The 18230-nt window shown below is 38.0% G+C and overlaps 1 protein-coding gene across 1 annotated transcript; it reads left to right on the forward strand.

The window, feature by feature from the left end:
* Nucleotides 1-4069: 4069 nt before the first annotated feature.
* Nucleotides 4070-18230, forward strand: MMP27 (matrix metallopeptidase 27). Its single transcript, XM_077112051.1, has 10 exons — nucleotides 4070-4196; nucleotides 5016-5254; nucleotides 6344-6492; nucleotides 6583-6711; nucleotides 12421-12582; nucleotides 12765-12885; nucleotides 14127-14257; nucleotides 15054-15213; nucleotides 16222-16325; nucleotides 17312-18230. The coding sequence occupies exons 1-10, from the start codon at nucleotides 4095-4097 to the stop codon at nucleotides 17542-17544; spliced, it is 1530 nt and encodes a 509-aa protein (XP_076968166.1). The 5' UTR covers nucleotides 4070-4094; the 3' UTR covers nucleotides 17545-18230.

An 18230-nucleotide genomic window follows, 5' to 3' on the forward strand; every position in this document is an offset into this window, starting at 1 on the left:
TTTGCGAATACTTTTTTATTTTCTGCCCAAAGTACTCTGGAATTTATCAGGGTGTTACATAGCCTGTACAGAGTAACAAGATCTCATTCCCTAATCTAGGTTCCATGCAATTAGGTTGTTAAATACACTGAGCAGAACGGTTAAATTAGATAGTGTGCTACAGAAAATTTTAATTTTGGACCAAAGAAGCACCTCTTCCTTTGGTCTCACACAGAAGTTAGAGTTTTAAAATATAGACAATATTGTTTTTTACACTGTATTCTGATTTACCTTAGTCCTAACCAGATCCACTTTATTCATATGTGTAATTGAAGTCTAATCTCTTTTTAAGCTTCTTTCACAGCTGCTGTATAGAGTAATGCTGACTTGCAGAGGTGCAGAACTCTAACTCTGAGTCTCAGGTGTCACACAAATACCTGAAGTTCTAGGAAACTAACAGATTATACACATAGCGCAAAGCATCTCATAGAAATAACAGCTAAAACTCAGGAATAAATGTGACTACTGTAAGAGCTTACAATCTAGGGGCCTTTATAGCAAGCCTTATTGAACATTCCGTAATCCTTAATCATTGCTTGCCCAGTTCCTGCCCACTTTCTATCTCCTGACCACCTATGCTCTCAAGTTCAATTCTCAGAGTTTGCTCATTGTAGTTGGTTTATATTAGCAAGACCATATAATACTTGTCCTTTTTTTCTGGCTTATCTCACTCAACGTAATGTCTTCAAGGTTCATTCATCTAGTTGCATCCCTCATGACTTCATTCCTCTCTGCAGTCTAGCAATATTCTGTCATATGTCTACACCACAGTTTACCCTTCCATTCATCCATCAAGGTACCCTTAAGCCACCTGGGAACTGCATTTTTGACAGTAGAATCAATTTTGGTCTATCCTGTTTTCTCCAACTTCTTACGATGTCAGTTTTTAAAAATCACAAAAATGGAAGATTCATCTCACACTTGCTAGTTGTGCCAGCTAGTTATGATGGATTCTTGGCCAAAGCTCGCATATACATTTTTTTATATGAGTACTGAGTTCATTTTATTTCTTTTACCATATTTCATAGTCATGAAAGTGAACTTTAGTATCAATTCAAAAGATCATTTTTTCCTAAAAAAAAAGTCTTTCCTTGATAACATGGCATTTTCAGGATTGTACATTGAAATTTGATATGAGTGCAAGAAATGTAAGTATCTAAGCTTAGAATTAAAATATTGAGACTACTTAAAAACCTTTGGTAGAGTTTCTTCAAAAACAGACCCTAGGACAAGGTGTTGGTGCAGTTATTATATTTGGGACATGTTCCCAAGAAGCAGATTGAGGTAGTAGCAAGCAAAGTGAGACAGGAAAGGGGGGAAGCGAACATAAGAATGTCTTATGGAGGTTACTGCTATGGGCAACTGGGACTGAATATCCCCAGGACCTCCTAGGCAGCTGTTCTAGTTTGCTAGCTGCCAGAATGCAATATACCAGAAACGGAATGGCTTTTAAAAGGGGAATTTAATGAGTTGCTAGATTACAGTTCTAAGTCTGAGAAAATGTCCCAGTTAAAACAAGTCTACAGAAATGACCAATCTAAGGCATCCAGGGAAAGATACCTTGGTTCAAGAAGGCCGATTAAGTTCAGGGTTTCTCTCTCATCTGGAAGGGCACATGGCGAATTTGGCATCATCTGCTAGTTTCCTCTCCTGGCTTCCTGTTTCATGAAGCTCCCCGGGAGGCATTTTCCTTCATCTCCAAAGGTCGCTGGCTGGTGGACTCTGCTTCTCATGGCTACGTCGTTCTGCTCTCTCTGAATCTCTCATTCCCCAAAATGTTTCCTCTTTTATAGGACTTCAGAAACTAATCAAGACCCACTCAAATGGGTGGAGACATGTCATCCCCTAATCCAATTTAACAACCATTCTTAACTAAATCACATCAACCAGGGAGATGATCTCATTACAGTGTCAAATATACAGTATTGAACAGGAATTATTCTATCTTTAAGAAATTAGATTTATATTAAAACATGGCTTTTCCTAGGGGGCATACTTACTTTCAAACCAGCACAGAAGCCTACAGAGCACCATTCATTTGTTTAACCAGTGGAGAAGAGAGTGGAGTGCTCATCCACCAGTTCCTACTCCCCATAATTAAAGATTTCCCCAAGGTTAACTTCTGGTTTGTCCTCTAATGCTGACCTTGTGTATAAAATGCAAAGACACACAGCATGTACTTAAGTTTGGACTTTGTCGGAACAAGGTGAGTCTGAGATTATACAAACCTGTCCACCACTACTGCTACTCAAATCAGAGGTGTGATTCTAGTAGCACAGGGTTCCGGAGGTATCTCTTACAGTTTTTTGCTGGGAGAGTAAAATGATAAGACATTGGAGAAATTTCCCTGGGGAAATTTACTGATCCAAGAAAAAAGATTTACAGATACAGACACTGGGGGAATCTCAGTGTCACAGAGGCCGCTAGTTGCATACCCTAATATCTATTTCCTCTTCCTCCTCTGCAATGAGATCCCAATTTCACTTGAAGTATTAAGTGTCCGACTAAAAGATATATAGCCTCCTTACAGCTAGTTATGGCCACGTGTTTAAGTTCTAACCAAAAAAATAAATAAATAAGGATGTTGTATGGGTTTCTGGAAAGAAACTGAGGATTTACTTCATTTCCACCCTCATACTTCCTGTAAATGCAGATGCAGCGACAATGCCTTGAGCTTGAGATGGCATAGCAAGGTAGATGTTGCCTCTAACTATGATGATATGAAGTTGCCATGCAAGCTGTGGACTGCCATATCTTTACTTCTTTTATGTAAGGAAGAAAAAATATATTTTATTTAAAATTCTGTTATTTTGGCTTTTTGGGTTTTGTTTGTTTGTTTGTTTTGTTACAGTCAGCCATATCTAGTTTCATCTAATGCATCACATGAAATTTCTGGGACCTGCCACACCTCCCAGGTCCTGCCAGCAAAGCCTGCCAGTTGGCCAACACTGCCATACACACGGAGCTCCCACGTCAGCTTTCTTATGTCTCATTCTTAAATAGATTGGATAGTCTAAAGTCACCAGACATTTGGAAAAGTTTCTAATGTGAAAAACAGGTGCCAGAAAAAGAAACTCTGAAGAACACGAAATACTCCTGGAAGCAAAAGAAAACATCAACTTAAACTCACAAACAACATTAATATTTCAAGAGAAGTGAGAAGGTATATTTCACAACCATAAAACACTAACAAAATTCAAAATGTTAAAAAAATACATAAATAAAAGCATACTCAGAGAAATAAAAAGAGTTCTTAGAAATTAAAAATACGACAGCTGAAATTAAAAAAAAAACTCAACAGCTGAGCTGGAAAATAAAGTTGATGGAAAACTGCAACTCATTTCTGCTGTGTTACCTGCTTTCTCGGGTTGCCCTCCACTCATATACCCTCTCCTTCCGCTGTGCTATGCAAATCCTTCAAGACCTCAGCTCAAGCCTTCTGGATTGCACCTATCCCTGGTGATCTCTACCTTTTGGCCCTTCTCTATCCTTATAATCTGCACCATGTGTTTTACCACTTGCCTCCACTTTATCTGCCATTAGTCTCAGTATATGTCTGAATCCTCCAACAAGGTCAGAGCAGTATCTTACGCATGTTGGCATCCACAGTGATAGGCAAATCGTAGGAGCTCAGTAAACAATTGATAAATTTGTTAATAGGTTAATCTGATTCTTGATCAATTATCTTTTTATGATACCACATGATCAAGTTGCTTTGTGCTTTCATTCAAAAGAAAATTATTTTCTGAACACTCAAGTATTTATGAATAGAAAAACTTCCAGCTTTGCAAGGACAAGAGTAACTTGGAGGCCCACTTCATTGAATTAAGTATACTAATTCAATAAGGAAGAATGACTGTGCTTACTAAACAATCATAGTCCATGATTGCAAAATCAAGTCAACCCAGGGGAAAAAAAGTATCATGACACACTTTATGGCAAAGGTCCTTTTCTGTTCTTAATTAAACAATCATACAAACCAATTCATGCCACGTCTCACTATTATTTTCTAAATTCAGTGCAAACAGAATCAGGCTTCAACTGTAGAGAGAAGAATGAAGAACCTTCTGTTTCTGCCTTTGCTCTTTATAACATTTTCTTCTGCACTTCCTATAAACCAAAACATGGAAGATGAAGAAAACATGCAGCTGGCTCAGGTACTGTCTCAATATATGTTATTAATAGGCTATTAGTAAAAGCTGTATTTTGTCAATTGCCTTGGGACATAAAAAGGCAGCAAATTCCTACAAAAGAATCCTGAACATTCTTGTGAGGAGCTGCTTTTCATTTCCCTAGTTCTAAGATCATCAGAGAACTGAGTATGGGGTGGGTGGGGGCAGGAAAAGAGAGGATTTGCTACAAAGTAAGCAATGGTCACAAATGAAGGGATAGTCGGTGAAAGAAGAAAGGAGACAGTCCTGAGAGAAATAGAGAACTCTATAAAATCGTTCAAGACCAACTAGCAAACGCAAATCTATGGAACCCTGTTTCCCTAAATGCATGAAAAAATATATAGCTTTGGAGATTTCCTCTAAAAATCAGCCTGATTAATTTGCCATATTTGACTAAATCGATTAAATTTGCAAAATGGATAATGTAGAATTTGTTTCAAGGAAAAACCAGAATGAAAGTAACAACAAAAATATGTTAAGATGTATTATCATTTGACATGTAGAAGTTTGATTCTCTCCATGGAAGTCTGGAATTTTGTAGGCTGTGTGATTTGGCTGATTCTGATCACACATAGCTCAACTAATTTTTGGAAATTGAAAAAGCAAAATGATTGTTTTTTTCCCTCTTTGTTGCCTTCCCTTCTTCTTTTCTCCCTCACTCCTTCCTTCCCCACATGCCTTATTTCCTTTTTTACCTGCCTACTGCCAAAAAGGGATTTGGGGCAACTTTGTTTTATTTTAAGATGGAAGTTTTGCTCTCCTGTAGTCTCTGCTTTTTTTTTTTTTTCTCATCTTTTTCATTAGGCATATCTGGACCAGTTCTACTCCCTTGAAATAGAAAAGGGTGATCTCGTCCAAAGTAAGAACAGGAGTATTGTAGCTGGCAAAATTCAGGAAATGCAAGCATTTTTTCGATTGACAGTGACTGGAAAACTGGACTCGAATACTCTGGAAATCATGAAGACACCCAGGTGTGGAGTGCCTGATGTGGGACAGTACGGCTACACGCTCCCTGGGTGGAAACAACACAACCTCACATACAGGTAAGGCTTCTACCAACTTCTTTCCCCCTAATTCAAAGAGGCATGAATATAATCCCCAAGGAACAATGATAGTAATAGCTTATTCTACTGAGCAGTTCCTATGTGCACAGATTTCATTTATTTCATTTTCCAAAAAAACCTCTGACAGAGGTATAACTATTATTGCTACCTTAAACATAGAAAAACTGAAACAAAATGCTCTTTACTATAATCAAGCTTACACAGCTGTCGCCAGCTGGCTCCAGCAGATGGGTCTCATCTAACCTCTGCTATGCCCATAAAAACTTGGGATCAGAGATATACTGCCATATAACTGCAGAAGCATGAAGGCCAGAGTGGAGTATGCTCAAGGGAAACCAGGAAAGATCCGGGAGGACAAGCCATTCACCTTAGATAAGTGGAAAGATCCCTGACTCTAAGAATTGTCAATCTCAATGGGTCTCTGGAGCAATGTATGGAGTTTGCCTCCAGACATCTCAAGGAACAAAAGATAAGCTCACTGACAGAAAGAGGATGAAATGTGGCCTTAATTTAGACCTCAGGTCAAGTTACCTTGACAACCACTCTAGTTCCCTCCTGGCCCTAAAATATCTCTCTATGTTGATCTCCCTCCATCTCATTGGGTTGTAGGACCTGAGATAAACATAGGCTTGGCAAGACAGGGAATGTAAACAAGAAGGAAATCTTTTCTCTGAGTAACTTTTTTTGGCTCTCAAGTCACACTCTTAATACATTATATATGTGTGAACCATTTCTGTAAACCATTCAAGAAAATAAGTCCCAAATCTTTATCAAATGCATTTATAATATATTCATATACACCGTAAACCAAACACACCTTACTTAGGGTGTGATCTTAGGGAAGTCATTTGACCTCTTTGTGGTCATTTGTTAATGTGTTATAATACCATCTGATCCATAAAGGAGATGAGAGGATTGACTTATATAGCATATATAAAAGTACTTTTAAGTAGTACTGTGCTATACAAATGAAAATAATACTACTATACCAAAATACATTTTCTGTGGCATGTGTGTGAATATATGCATGCATAATCAGCAATTGATATGTTTTTGTTAATTTTCAAGAATAATGAACTACACCCCAGATATGCCAAGAGCTGATGTGGATGAGGTGATTCAAAAAGCTTTAGAAGTATGGAGCAAGGTGACCCCACTAAAATTCACCAAAATATCTAAAGGGATTGCAGACATCATGATTGCCTTTAGGACCCGAGGTAAGGTTTTTCAATAAAAGACAAAAGTCTGACTATTTTAATCTCAGGAAGTTTGACGAGGCTGATTTTTTCTACATGAATTGTATCTAGTCCATGGTCGGTGCCCTCGCCATTTCGATGGTCCCTTGGGAGTCCTTGGCCATGCTTTTCCTCCTGGCCTGGGTCTGGGTGGAGATACTCACTTCGATGAGGATGAAAACTGGACCAAGGACGGTGTAGGTGAGCCCAATTTTCTGTATGAACAAAATTTTAGTTTAAAGATCTTTGAAATGAATAACTTTGCAATCAGTTTCTTTTTTTTACCCTAAATTTCACCACAATTTTCCACATTCCAAAATGTCATTGATGGAAGTGTTCAATACATATACACAAAAAAGTATGCTTGCACAGCTCAATGCTCTCATAAAGTTGCTAATCTACTTATGACCAGAGCAGTCTTCACTTATTCATACTTTGATTTGCACACCTGTAATACCTGAAGGTCCACTATGTTCCTGGAACTATGCAAGGTGCTGCACGGACCACAAAGTTGTACTAGAAAAATTGCAGCCCATGGTCTCAGGTGGTATAGAAAGCCTTGCTCCACATGCCCATCATACAAGGTGGAATGTGCTGCATGTTATACTGAAGTTAAAGGCCGTTTTTGGCTCAGGGATTGAAAGAAAATACTAGGGATGAAACTAGTAATTGAAGGATGGTGTGCAGTTTTAGTCCATAGAGAGCCTATTTAAAAGTATGAATTTCCCCTTCTAATTCTTGCTGATCTGCCATGGAATTAGACTGCAGACTCATTGCTTCATATGAAGTGGGTTTATTTTATTTCTTGTAATGGGCTTACCTGGCACCTAAACATGAGGTGCTTTATTACTTTAAAAAGAAAAAAAAAACAAAGAATTTACTACAGTTACTGTGTGTACCTCAAAGGAGCAAACTCAGTAGACACTCAGTTTTACCCAAACATTCTGTCTTCCAGAGTCCCAGAAAAGAAGAGGCTGCAGCACTGCTGATAGGTAGCATAAAAGGTTACAGTTCATTCCAGACCAAATGACTCTAATAGCTCATTTCGGTCAGTTTTACGGTGTCTGCAAGATTGAAAGTCTGAGGTTCAAAATGGTCCATAGCCACTCACTCCTCAGTCTGAAGATATGAGGCAATTTGTTCTTCCAAGTGCTACTGAACAAGGAGGGTGAAGGAGTCAGATACTGGCTGGGTTTCAATCAACAGGGGAAATCAGGGATCAGTTGCGCCATTGCCAATGAATTAGCATCACAAGCAGATGAAGGATATAGGACACTATTGTCATCCAAACAACCCAAGAGTCTAATGTACTATGTCTCTTGAGCATCTTCTGGTAAGACATTTCCTAATATTTCTTTGTATTTGGCCTAAGGACAGTATGGATGTGCCCTAGCAGGAAGTTATAAGAAATATCCTCATACTTGCCAGGGTCAGAATGGCTCCCCTTGCTCAGCTGGGCTTTCCTTTCATATCCAGAGGTTGAGCTCAGTCAAAGATTTCACCGCCCTTTTATTCCAATTAAATCCAATAGTTAGCAGTAATTGCTATTATTCATACTGCTTCAAGCCCTCTGCCATAAGGTGCAGGTCGGGAAACATTATTAAAAAATCCAAAGATTCTCAGCCCCAATTTGGCAAGGCTTGCTTGAACAAGGCAGCAGATAAATACAACCCTCAACTAAGTTTTGGGTGGACAACCATGCAGCAATTCCAAAAAAGAGTTATCATCTGACCTCTTTGTTATATTCCCTCAGGGTAAAAAAATCTGAGCCTTTGGTGACGCCCAGTAGTATAACTCTTAGCTCACTAACATAAAAGAAAAAACACTTTTTGTTCTCTAATAAAAATATAAAACATCAAGCATAAGTAATCTCTGATCAGTTGGGGTTTTGCAAAATATTCTCTCCCTTGTTAGAAAATGTAGTTTCTTCTATGAAAGTAGCATAAATGTAACTTCCTAAAGAATAATAAACAATAGTCATCTGTTAATTCCACTGCTTCCCAAGGGAAGGGCAAGCCACTACATGGTGACATCAGAAGATTAAACCCACACAGAAATTTTCCCAAGAGTCTTTCAGAGGAAGGCCAAGGGCAAACCTATGTGTGAATGTGTGGTGCCATTAAACAAACTGAAACAGGCTTTACAGACACTACTGATACAGTGTCATGATGTGGTTAGCAGTTTAGTAGAGTTTGGTTCCTTTTGAGGCTTCCCATTTACTAGCTGAGGGACCCTGCTATAGTTAACTTTCTTAGTCTCTATTCTTTTATCTGTAAAATAAGGATAATAATGCCCCTTTTGCAGAAGAGTGGCACAAGTTACCTGTAAGAAAGGTGAAAGTACCTTGCAAAGCAGTTGCCTACAATGAACTCAGAAAGTGCCTGATATTGATGATTATGTTGGTGATTATTAATATTGATGGTGATTGATATGATGATTAGGGCAGATGGCATTCTAGTCAGAGGAAAAAATGTTCATGAAGATACAAAGTTACAATGCATAAATTTATATATTGTCACATCTCCAAAAAGTCGTAGATTTGTCATATTTTTCCTGTGATTTCTGAGGGTCTATAATGTTATTGGCATATGATAGATATTCCACATATTTGGTCAATGAAGTCATTTGACAACCATTTATTGAACATCTACCATCACCCAGATTCTGGGTAAATCCTATCATATAAGACACAGAGCATGACCTCCAAGGGTTTACAGTCTAAGGACACACAGATAATCAAATAGCAATTAAACCAGTGTGATCAGTACTGGGATGAAGGGAACCATGGTATGTGATAGGAGCATGCATGCATTATTCCAACCCAGATCCAAGAGTGATGCCAAAGTTGAGATGTGAGGACTAAGCAGGAAGTAGAAAGGCAAAATGGAGCAAAGATTGGGGTTAAAGTAATTCAGAACACAGTGGTAAGGAAGACAGTGTCTATATTTTAGATCCACACATAATCTTTGAGACCAATGGAAGAAAGGTTTGTTTGATCTGGAACTGAAATTTTCTGTAGTGCGTAATCTAATTCAACCTGTGTGTATAGCTCATTCGAACAATTGAAACACAGGAAGCACAGAATAAGAAAGAGGACTTTTAATGTGTATAGATTATTATAATGCCTGGAAACATCCTAGACTATACTAAGCAGACAATCAAAAACTATTGGCAAAGTCCCCTGAGGGAGGCAAGAAAGACTAAGGAACTATTAAACCTTACCATCAGGGAATCCCCTGATACTGTGTCAAACCTCAGGAATACCCAAATCATGAGGCTTTCTCTTGTGAAGCTTATGTAGGTAGCAGAGAAGCTTAGACTACCTATAGGCAGACCTAAGAGTTACTTCTGCAGGACCTCTTTTGTTGCTCAGATGTGGCCTCAGTCTCTCTAAGCCCAACTCTGCAAGTGAAATCATTGCCCTCCGCCCTACATGGGACATGATATCCAGGGGTGAAGTTCTCCCTGCTGACATGAGCGATGACTCCCAGGGATGAATCCAGACCTGGCACCTTAGGATCAACAATCCCATCCTGACTAAAATGGGGAAAAGAAGTGTAATTAATAAAGTATCAGTGGCAGAGAGAGTTCAAATAGAGTCGAGAGGCTACTCTGGAGGTTGTTCTTAATGCAAGCTTCAGGTAGACCTTGCTACCTATGGTAACTTGCCAACCCCCAATTAGGACCATTCCAGCCAATCCTAAAGAACACCTAGGGCAATATATAAGATTCGACAAGGGTTCCAGGCACTAGAGTAACTTCCCAGAAACCTACAACTTCCAGATGGGTCCCTTGTCCAGATAAGTCCTGAAACCTAGCCCAGCCTCTCCAGAACATCAGATAGTCCTATCTCCCTACCCCATATTAGTGATAGGCCCTTCCAATATGAAAAATTTAGAATTGCCATAGCCTAAACAACCCCAAAGAGAGGTATGGAAAGATCAAAGGTGATGGTGGAATTATACATAGAAGATAGGACTTAACAAATGAATACGATTGCTGAATCATTAAATTGATATCTGTTTTAGACTCCAGTATTTTAGAGCAGCTAGAAGTAAAAATCCAAAATTGTGAAATTGTAACCCATGTCAAAGTGTGAAATATGTTCTACAACTGATTGTGTTGCTGTGCTTTGAAGTATATAGCTTTTTTTGTATGTATGTTATTTTTCACAAAAAAAAAGAAAGAAAAGAAAAGTAGATTGTGATCATAAAAGAATATTTAAGCCCTCTAGCCTCCTATTTTCTGGAGCAGCTAGAAGGAAAAAATCTGAGAGAATCGTATGGTAGCCCATGACAAACTCTGGGATCTACCCTGTAACCGCTTTTTGCATGGCAGGCGAGAGCTCTGCCTGCTGAGCCACCGTGGCCCGCCCTGTAACCACTTTTTGAAGAGTACTTTGAAAACTACTCCTTTTTTATTTCTTTGCTCTCTCTATATATATGTTACACTATACAATAAAAAAGTTTTGAAAAATTGAATTAAAAGTAAACAAACAAAATGAACAGTGGTGATGGAGGACATATAGTATAGGAGGGAAAGAAATATTTGAGTCATTCTTGGTAAGAATTCATGCTGTCATTATGGGAGATAAAAAATCATGAAAAGGTTCCACAATAAAACTGATTTGAATGTTAAAAAAAAAAAGTGGAGCAAAGAGAGTGTGGAAGAGTGTTTGACACAGAATATTCCAGACCAATTCAAATATTAGAATCGTGGCGAAAGAAAAGTCTGTAGGATTCGGACTATAGGAGGTCTTGAAAGCCAGGAGGAAAGTTTGTACTTTATTTAGAAGACCTGACTTTGGATTCGTTTTTTAACTATTCACTTGTCCAACTCCTTGACCAAAGACAATGCTAAAGCCAGCCAGGCCAGGGGCAGCAGTAGAGGCCAAGAGCAGGAAAGCATCAAAGACCATGAAATGGTCCTTTCCCATTCCCTAAAAGTGAAGTGCTTTGTGTAAAAATCACTACACATGGCTCCATTACGAAAAATACAGCCTTTTCCTTAGGCTCCTTGGGCTTAGTTGCAAATCCAAGAACAGTCTTTAGGACTAAATAAATAAAAAAGCAATTCCAACATGCATGGTAAGACTTCTGATATGAGTTAAGTACAAGATAATATGGTTATATGTCTTGCATCTAACCATTGTTTCATCCATTTAAACAACTGGACATTAATTAGCCAGTATTAAGTACTCACTATTGCTAGGCACTTTATCAGTCAATAAAAATAAAATATGATTAAGACATGGTCCTTGTACTTAAGGAGTGCGTGGCTTGGTGAAAGAAGTAGGCAATGCAGCCCTCTATGTGCTATGGCAGAATTAAGCACTGAGTCTATGGCATCCCTTAGAGGTGCATTTAGCTTGGAATGGATAGGAAGTAGGGGGATAAGGGAAGCCTTGAGAAGAAGGTAACCAACCATATAGGAGAGTTCCGAGGAATACGTAAGATAGCTAGACAAAGAAGGGATGGAGAAGACAATATTCCTGGTAGATGGATTAGAACACGACACAGATGAGAAATTGCAAGTGATACAATATGACGGGCTCATGGAATATGAAAACAAAATATGAGCCTGGAAAAAGTCAGGTACTAAATCATGGAAAAACTTGTTCCCGTAGAGTATAGTGTCCCAACAACCAAAAAAGTGATTGCTTCTATTTTTTTAATACTATCCATTTCTGAGACACTTGGTTTCAGCCATTTGCTTTCTCTGGGTTATACTTCTTCATGTATGTGACTAACAATAATCACTAATGTTGGAATATTTCCCAGATAAATAATGGTACATAAGTTTTAAGCAACACCTGCTGTATAGCCTTTCTCCTTTCTCTTACTTTCTAATATCAGATACAGCCATTCTCCTTTTGATTGATTCATACTTTTTTCCCCTGTTTTTGTTAAGGACTCAACTTGTTTCTTGTAGCTGCTCATGAATTTGGTCATTCTCTGGGGCTTTCTCACTCCAATGATGAAACAGCCTTGATGTTCCCAAATTATGTCTCTCTGGATCCTAACAAGTACCCACTTTCTCAGGACGATATCAGTGGAATTCAGTCCATCTATGGTGAGCAAAATTATAAATCTGACTATACATGAACTCCATAGGAAGCTTTCCAGAAGGGAAGTTGAGAAAATCACTTCTTGAAATATTATCGTAAAGAAGCTATTCACTTGGGTAAGATCCTTCCGTAAGCATATTTCCTCATTCCTTCTTCATTCACTGTGGTATTTCTTTTCTCATCAAAGGAGGTTTACCTAAGGCAACTGCTAAGCCACAGGGAACCACTGTGCCCCATGCCTGTGACCCTGATTTGACTTTTGATGCTATCACCACTTTCCGCAGAGAAGTTATGTTCTTTAAAGGCAGGTAAACCCATCCCCTTAAACATCTTGATTTCCTATGAGGATTCTTCTTTTCAAAGAATTTAGGGAGGAAAAGGGAATCATGAGGCTAGTGAGAATGTGTGTCTTTTATTTTTCATTTTATAAATTCCTATACTATTTGAATGTTTTACTATGTATATACATCTCTCTTGTTCGGTAATTTACTTTTTAAATATTTGTAAGCAATTTTAAAAATTGCCGTTATATAAAAAGGTGAAGTAGAGTCTACTTTCAGTGACTTCTTAGCCAATATAACACTGTACCAGTGGTGTTCAGGAGCCGCTCATGCCAGCTCAAGCACCAGTTGTTAAGTTTTGGGGGATTTTGCAAGCATCACATTGGTAGCCGCAAATAGACATAGTATTTACACCCTGGAAATTGGCACATGGTAAAAGCTACTTCTTTTTCTTACCTGAAGAGCCAATTGTTAAACATTTATCAGCACACCACTGACCATTCCTTAATGTTGCATCAGTAAAATGTTAGTGATAGCAAGAATTCTCTTCTTTCACTATGTATACTTTATTGGATCTGAATGTAATCATAGTGAGTCCATCATTTATACTGTGACCATATTTTCAGAACAATTTATCCAGACATACACCATCTGCACGTATATAGGGGAAAAGGAAAGAATATTTGAAATTGGACTCCTTGTACCCATCATTGTAGTTACGTGCTATCACCCCTGTGCTCCTAACTGCAGAGGCTGGGAGACTACCTATTAGGTTATCAAAGAAGGGCTGTCTGAATGGGGAAGGAAATGGAATATAAAGATTTAAGTCCTGTTCACAGACTCAGAATTTTACAGCCAGAAGGGAAATTCTGAGAGATTATTTTGACCTTCCAATGCTATCATTTCTTCATTCCAATAAAGGTCAACATCAAAAAGTTCCTCTTAGAATACCAACACTTCGGGTGTTTCTGCTTGGGCAAAAATAAGGCCATTAAGCACTCAGAACTATTTACAAGATATTCATGGGTTGTTTGCTACTCTGAGTACCCAAGGAAGGGGGAACCATGCATCTCTGACTTCAGTAGTGTAAAGGGTAGGACTGAGCTCACAAAACACTGAAATTTGCTGGAGGAAAATTGTGTTGTTTCTGCAAATTATTTGAGGAAAACACCAACCAGTTATACAAAAGACAAGTTTAAGATTGCAATGCTTTCATTGGCGTAGATAGACATATACGCTGTATGTGCAAAGTGTTTTCTGTTTACCAGGCACCTATGGAGGATCCATTATGATATCACTGATGTTGAATTTGGATTAATTGCTTCATTCTGGCCATCTCTGCCAGCTGATATTCAAGCTGCATATGAGAACCCCAAAGATAAGATTTTGATTTTCAAAGGTAACTTTGTGCATCAACATTCTTCTTTTCACTCTTGATACATAAACTGGATAGTAAATATGCTAGTGTAAGGAATATAATCTTCATGTGTCAGCCAAATTGACATGGCTTCTGCCCTGACTTTAAGTGCTTGTTGTAATGAAAAACTATCAAGGGGTTCTCTGGGTCTGTGAAGGTAAATGCCATCCCAATTGCACAGGGTTAAAAGAAACCTGCATGGTTTTGTTTGGTTTTTAATTATACGTCTGTCTCTCTTTTTGGTTCCCATTTTCCTAGGGTTGTCAAGTTTAGCAAATAAAAATACAGAACATCTAGTTAAATTTGAACTTCAGATTAAACAACAATTTTTTTTTTTAGTTTAAGTATGTTCTATGCAATATTTGGGATATACTTTTTCCAAAACTTTTTTGTTGTTTATCTGAAACTCAAATTTAACTAGGCATCCTGTATTTAATCTAGCAACCTGACTTTTTACATGGCTTCTATCAGATTTGCCTTTGAGAGCATTTGGGGGCTGAACTTGAGGAGAATAGTCCAAACATTTTGGTGGATGTACCAATTAAAAGCAATCAATATGGTTAAACCAACTGGAAAAAGTATGTACATGATTGATCATAGTTATATATTATATGCATAATGTTAATGATAAACCACAAAAGAAAATGGCAAGAATAAACTGGGACATAAGATTATTATATCTCCAAACATTGAAGCTGAAGATATTATTAAACTTCTTAAGGCATTTATTTTTCCCACTAGATATAGATCAGAAGATAATTACTTTCTCTCCACCTAGATGACAACTTTTGGATGATCAGAGGATATGCTGTTTTATCAGATTATCCCAAATCCATCCAAACCCTTGGCTTTCCAAGATATGTGAAGAAAATTGATGCAGCCATCTGTGATCAAAATACAAGAAAAACCTACTTCTTTGTGGATATTTGGTGCTGGAGGTAAGTTTAAAGAGAATTTACTCCTTGGCATTATTCTGGAGAAAAACATTCACGTAGCATCACAATGACATAGACAAAAATAAAACTAACCTGTAGTCTTCTTAATGTGAATTATGTTGAAGGCAATCTCTGGCAGATGACATTTACCATACCAAAAAGTAGTTCCATGAGTCCAAGATCTTTCTCCAATTTAAAACACAAAGATAAGATAAAATAAGAAAGTTGGTGGTGCTAACCAAATTTCTAATGGCATACAAACAGCCAGACCAAATCTCTGTAAGCCCTCATTTTGATTTAACAGTGCCTCGGAACAGCATTGTTTTAGTTTCCTAGGCTGCTCAAAGCAGATAAAGAAATGTGTGGTCTTTAACAATGGGAATTTATGAGCTTCCACACTTCGTTTTCAGACTCAGAAAAATGTCCAAATCAAGTTTGCATCAGGTGCTGACTTCTTTCCGAAGACCAGCTGCCCACACTCCTGGCTGCCTCTGTCACATGGCAAGACCCAGGGAGCCTTTGCTGGCCTCTCCCTTCCCTTCGGGTTTCCTTGTTTTCAGTTTCTTACTTCCATGTTGGTTCTTTCTCCCTCTCTGTATTTATCTTGTTTATAAAAGACTCCAGTAAAAAGATTAAGATCCCCCCCACCCCTACACCGAGCCACACCTTAACTGAAGTAACCTAATCAAAACATCCTACATCCAATAGGATTATATCCACAGGAGTGGATTAGCTTTAAGAAAACAATTTTCTGGGGTTCATACAATTCCAAACCAGCACAAGCACCAATCTGACAAATGATGCAACTTTTCCCATATTTCTTGTTTTGAAACATTGTAAATGATTCATCCAAACATAATCTTGGTACATTTTTCCTATTGATAAAATTACTTCTCCTCTACAAGGCCCTACTTATTCCCCACATCCCTGCTGACTACAAATTGGGGATTAAAAAAATTAAGCTCCTCAAAACAAAGATACACTGGGAACCATTCAAATCTATTTATGCAGGTATGACGAAATGGCCCAAACCATGGACAGAGGGTACCCAAAGAGAGTGGTAAAACACTTCCCAGGAATTGGTCTCCGAGTTGATGCTGCTTTCCAGCATAAAGGTAAGCGTCAATGTCTAAACTTGTAGGACGCTCCAAAGACTTTATGGATTGAAAGAACACAGTGCAAAAGTTTAAAAGTCTTCCTTTCAATGTAACTTTACTACTGTTGAATACATGTAATAAGCATTGACCCAGCAGGTATTATCACGGACTGAATCAGTAAATCCTGAATTATATTCTCTTAAATTATACTTTACAAATCCATGTAAAAAGTACCAAAAACAGTTTTAACTCATTACTGTTCCAAGACACCTCCCTAAACAAACTCCTGAAGATCTTAAATGTGAAAAGTGACTTAAAAACATGAACTGAACAATGATTTGCAAACTTTAATGTATATAGTTTAATATTAAACTATGGGGTTTGTGTGTAAAAACTAAAAATTTTTCAGCCCTGTCCTCAGAGTTTCTAAGCAGTAAGATTATGAGACCCAAGAACCTGAAGTTTTAAAAGAATTTCAGATAATTCTAATGTACACGATTAAGCTATGTATTTTCCAAAATACCAGCCTGGATCATATGGTAATCAGGAGTCTAAATATAATTTTTAGTGACACAATCTTTTATTCCAGTGTTAAACCCAGAACCTCAGAATATAAAACAGGTAAAATCAGAGCAGCTCTATGAAAAAGGGGGTGTAGGGCCCACAGCCACACCCACAGAACCTTCTCCTAACCCCCACTGAGACATTGTTGTATCTTAGTTTGAGAACCTCTGGCATCAACTACTGACCAGAGTCTCTTGCATTAATTGGCTAGAAAGGAAGTCCCTCACAACTCATGTTTCATACCATGACTCTCTTCTTAGAGAAATAAAAATAAGAGGATTGCCCATGTTTCAGCAATAAAGGGAAATGCATCTACATAATTCCAGAAGTTTCTCTGCCCTCCATAATGTTGAATTATTTTACTCTATCCTCATAAAAGAAAATAGTGTGGAACCTTATATAGTTGTGCCAGATAACGAATAGTGCTTCTCTCTCTCTAGGATTCTTCTATTTCTTCCGAGGGTCAAAGCAATTTGAATATGACCCTAAGGCAAAGAACATTACCCGAATGATGAAAACCAATACCTGGCTTCAATGCAAAAAGCCATTAAACCCATTGTCTGGTTTTGATCTCTACGAGGAAAGAATACATTCACTAGCAGTGGAGGTATTTTATCATAAGAGCCTAAACTTACTTGTTTTCACTATTGCTCATCTGCTGAAAAAAATCTAGTTATTAATAAATTGATAGACCTGAAATAAATGTCAAGAGGTCTTTTCATCTGAATTCTGACTTTAAGAAGAATGGAAACCTTCTTGAAAAGCAAGTTACCAGTCTTAGTTCTAAGTATCTGTTTGATATAGATTCTACAGCCATTTTGAACACTCTGATGCTTTTAGGTGGAATTTATCATGTCTAAACAAAATCTCTCACTGTACTGTAAGCTTATCTCATGCCTTTGTAGTCTTGGAGAAGTAGGATTTATGCCTTATAGTGTAGCAGAGAGGATTAACATAAAACCTGCGGAACTACTTGGGAGTAGATGGCATTAGGGTGGTGGCAGCAGTAAGCTGCTTTATGTTATCTGATTTATGTAGAACAGTCTGAGAGGAAGAGAATGTTTGTGTACCCTAAATGGTTATTTTAAGTACGAAGGAAGAACACTGAAAGATAAGAACTTTGTTCCCTCAGGATATGCATGCATGCCTATTGTCATCCTGCAGTATATAACCAGGATCCGGTTAAGAATAAAATTGTCTTAAGTCTGTCTGAAGTAAACTCAAGCTTCAGACTCCCTGAGCCCATCTGTGTCTTTCTTTCTTTCCTTCCTTCCTTCCTTCCTTCCTTTCTTTCTTTCTTTCTTTCTTCCTTTCTTCTTTTGTCATTCCTTAATATCCTTCGAGCACCATTTCATAGCA

Source organism: Tamandua tetradactyla, chromosome 8, assembly GCF_023851605.1.
Source record: "Tamandua tetradactyla isolate mTamTet1 chromosome 8, mTamTet1.pri, whole genome shotgun sequence".
In the NCBI taxonomy this organism is placed as follows: domain Eukaryota; kingdom Metazoa; phylum Chordata; class Mammalia; order Pilosa; family Myrmecophagidae; genus Tamandua; species Tamandua tetradactyla.

Coding starts and splice junctions, on each gene's coding strand:
- MMP27 (XM_077112051.1), top strand. CDS start 4,095: ATGAAGAACCTTCTGTTTCTGCCTTTGCTCTTTATAACATTTTCTTCT. Junction 4,197..5,015: donor AAAACATGCAGCTGGCTCAG/GTACTGTCTCAA, acceptor CTTTTTCATTAG/GCATATCTGGACCAGTTCTA. Junction 16,326..17,311: donor TGCTGCTTTCCAGCATAAAG/GTAAGCGTCAAT, acceptor CTCTCTCTCTAG/GATTCTTCTATTTCTTCCGA.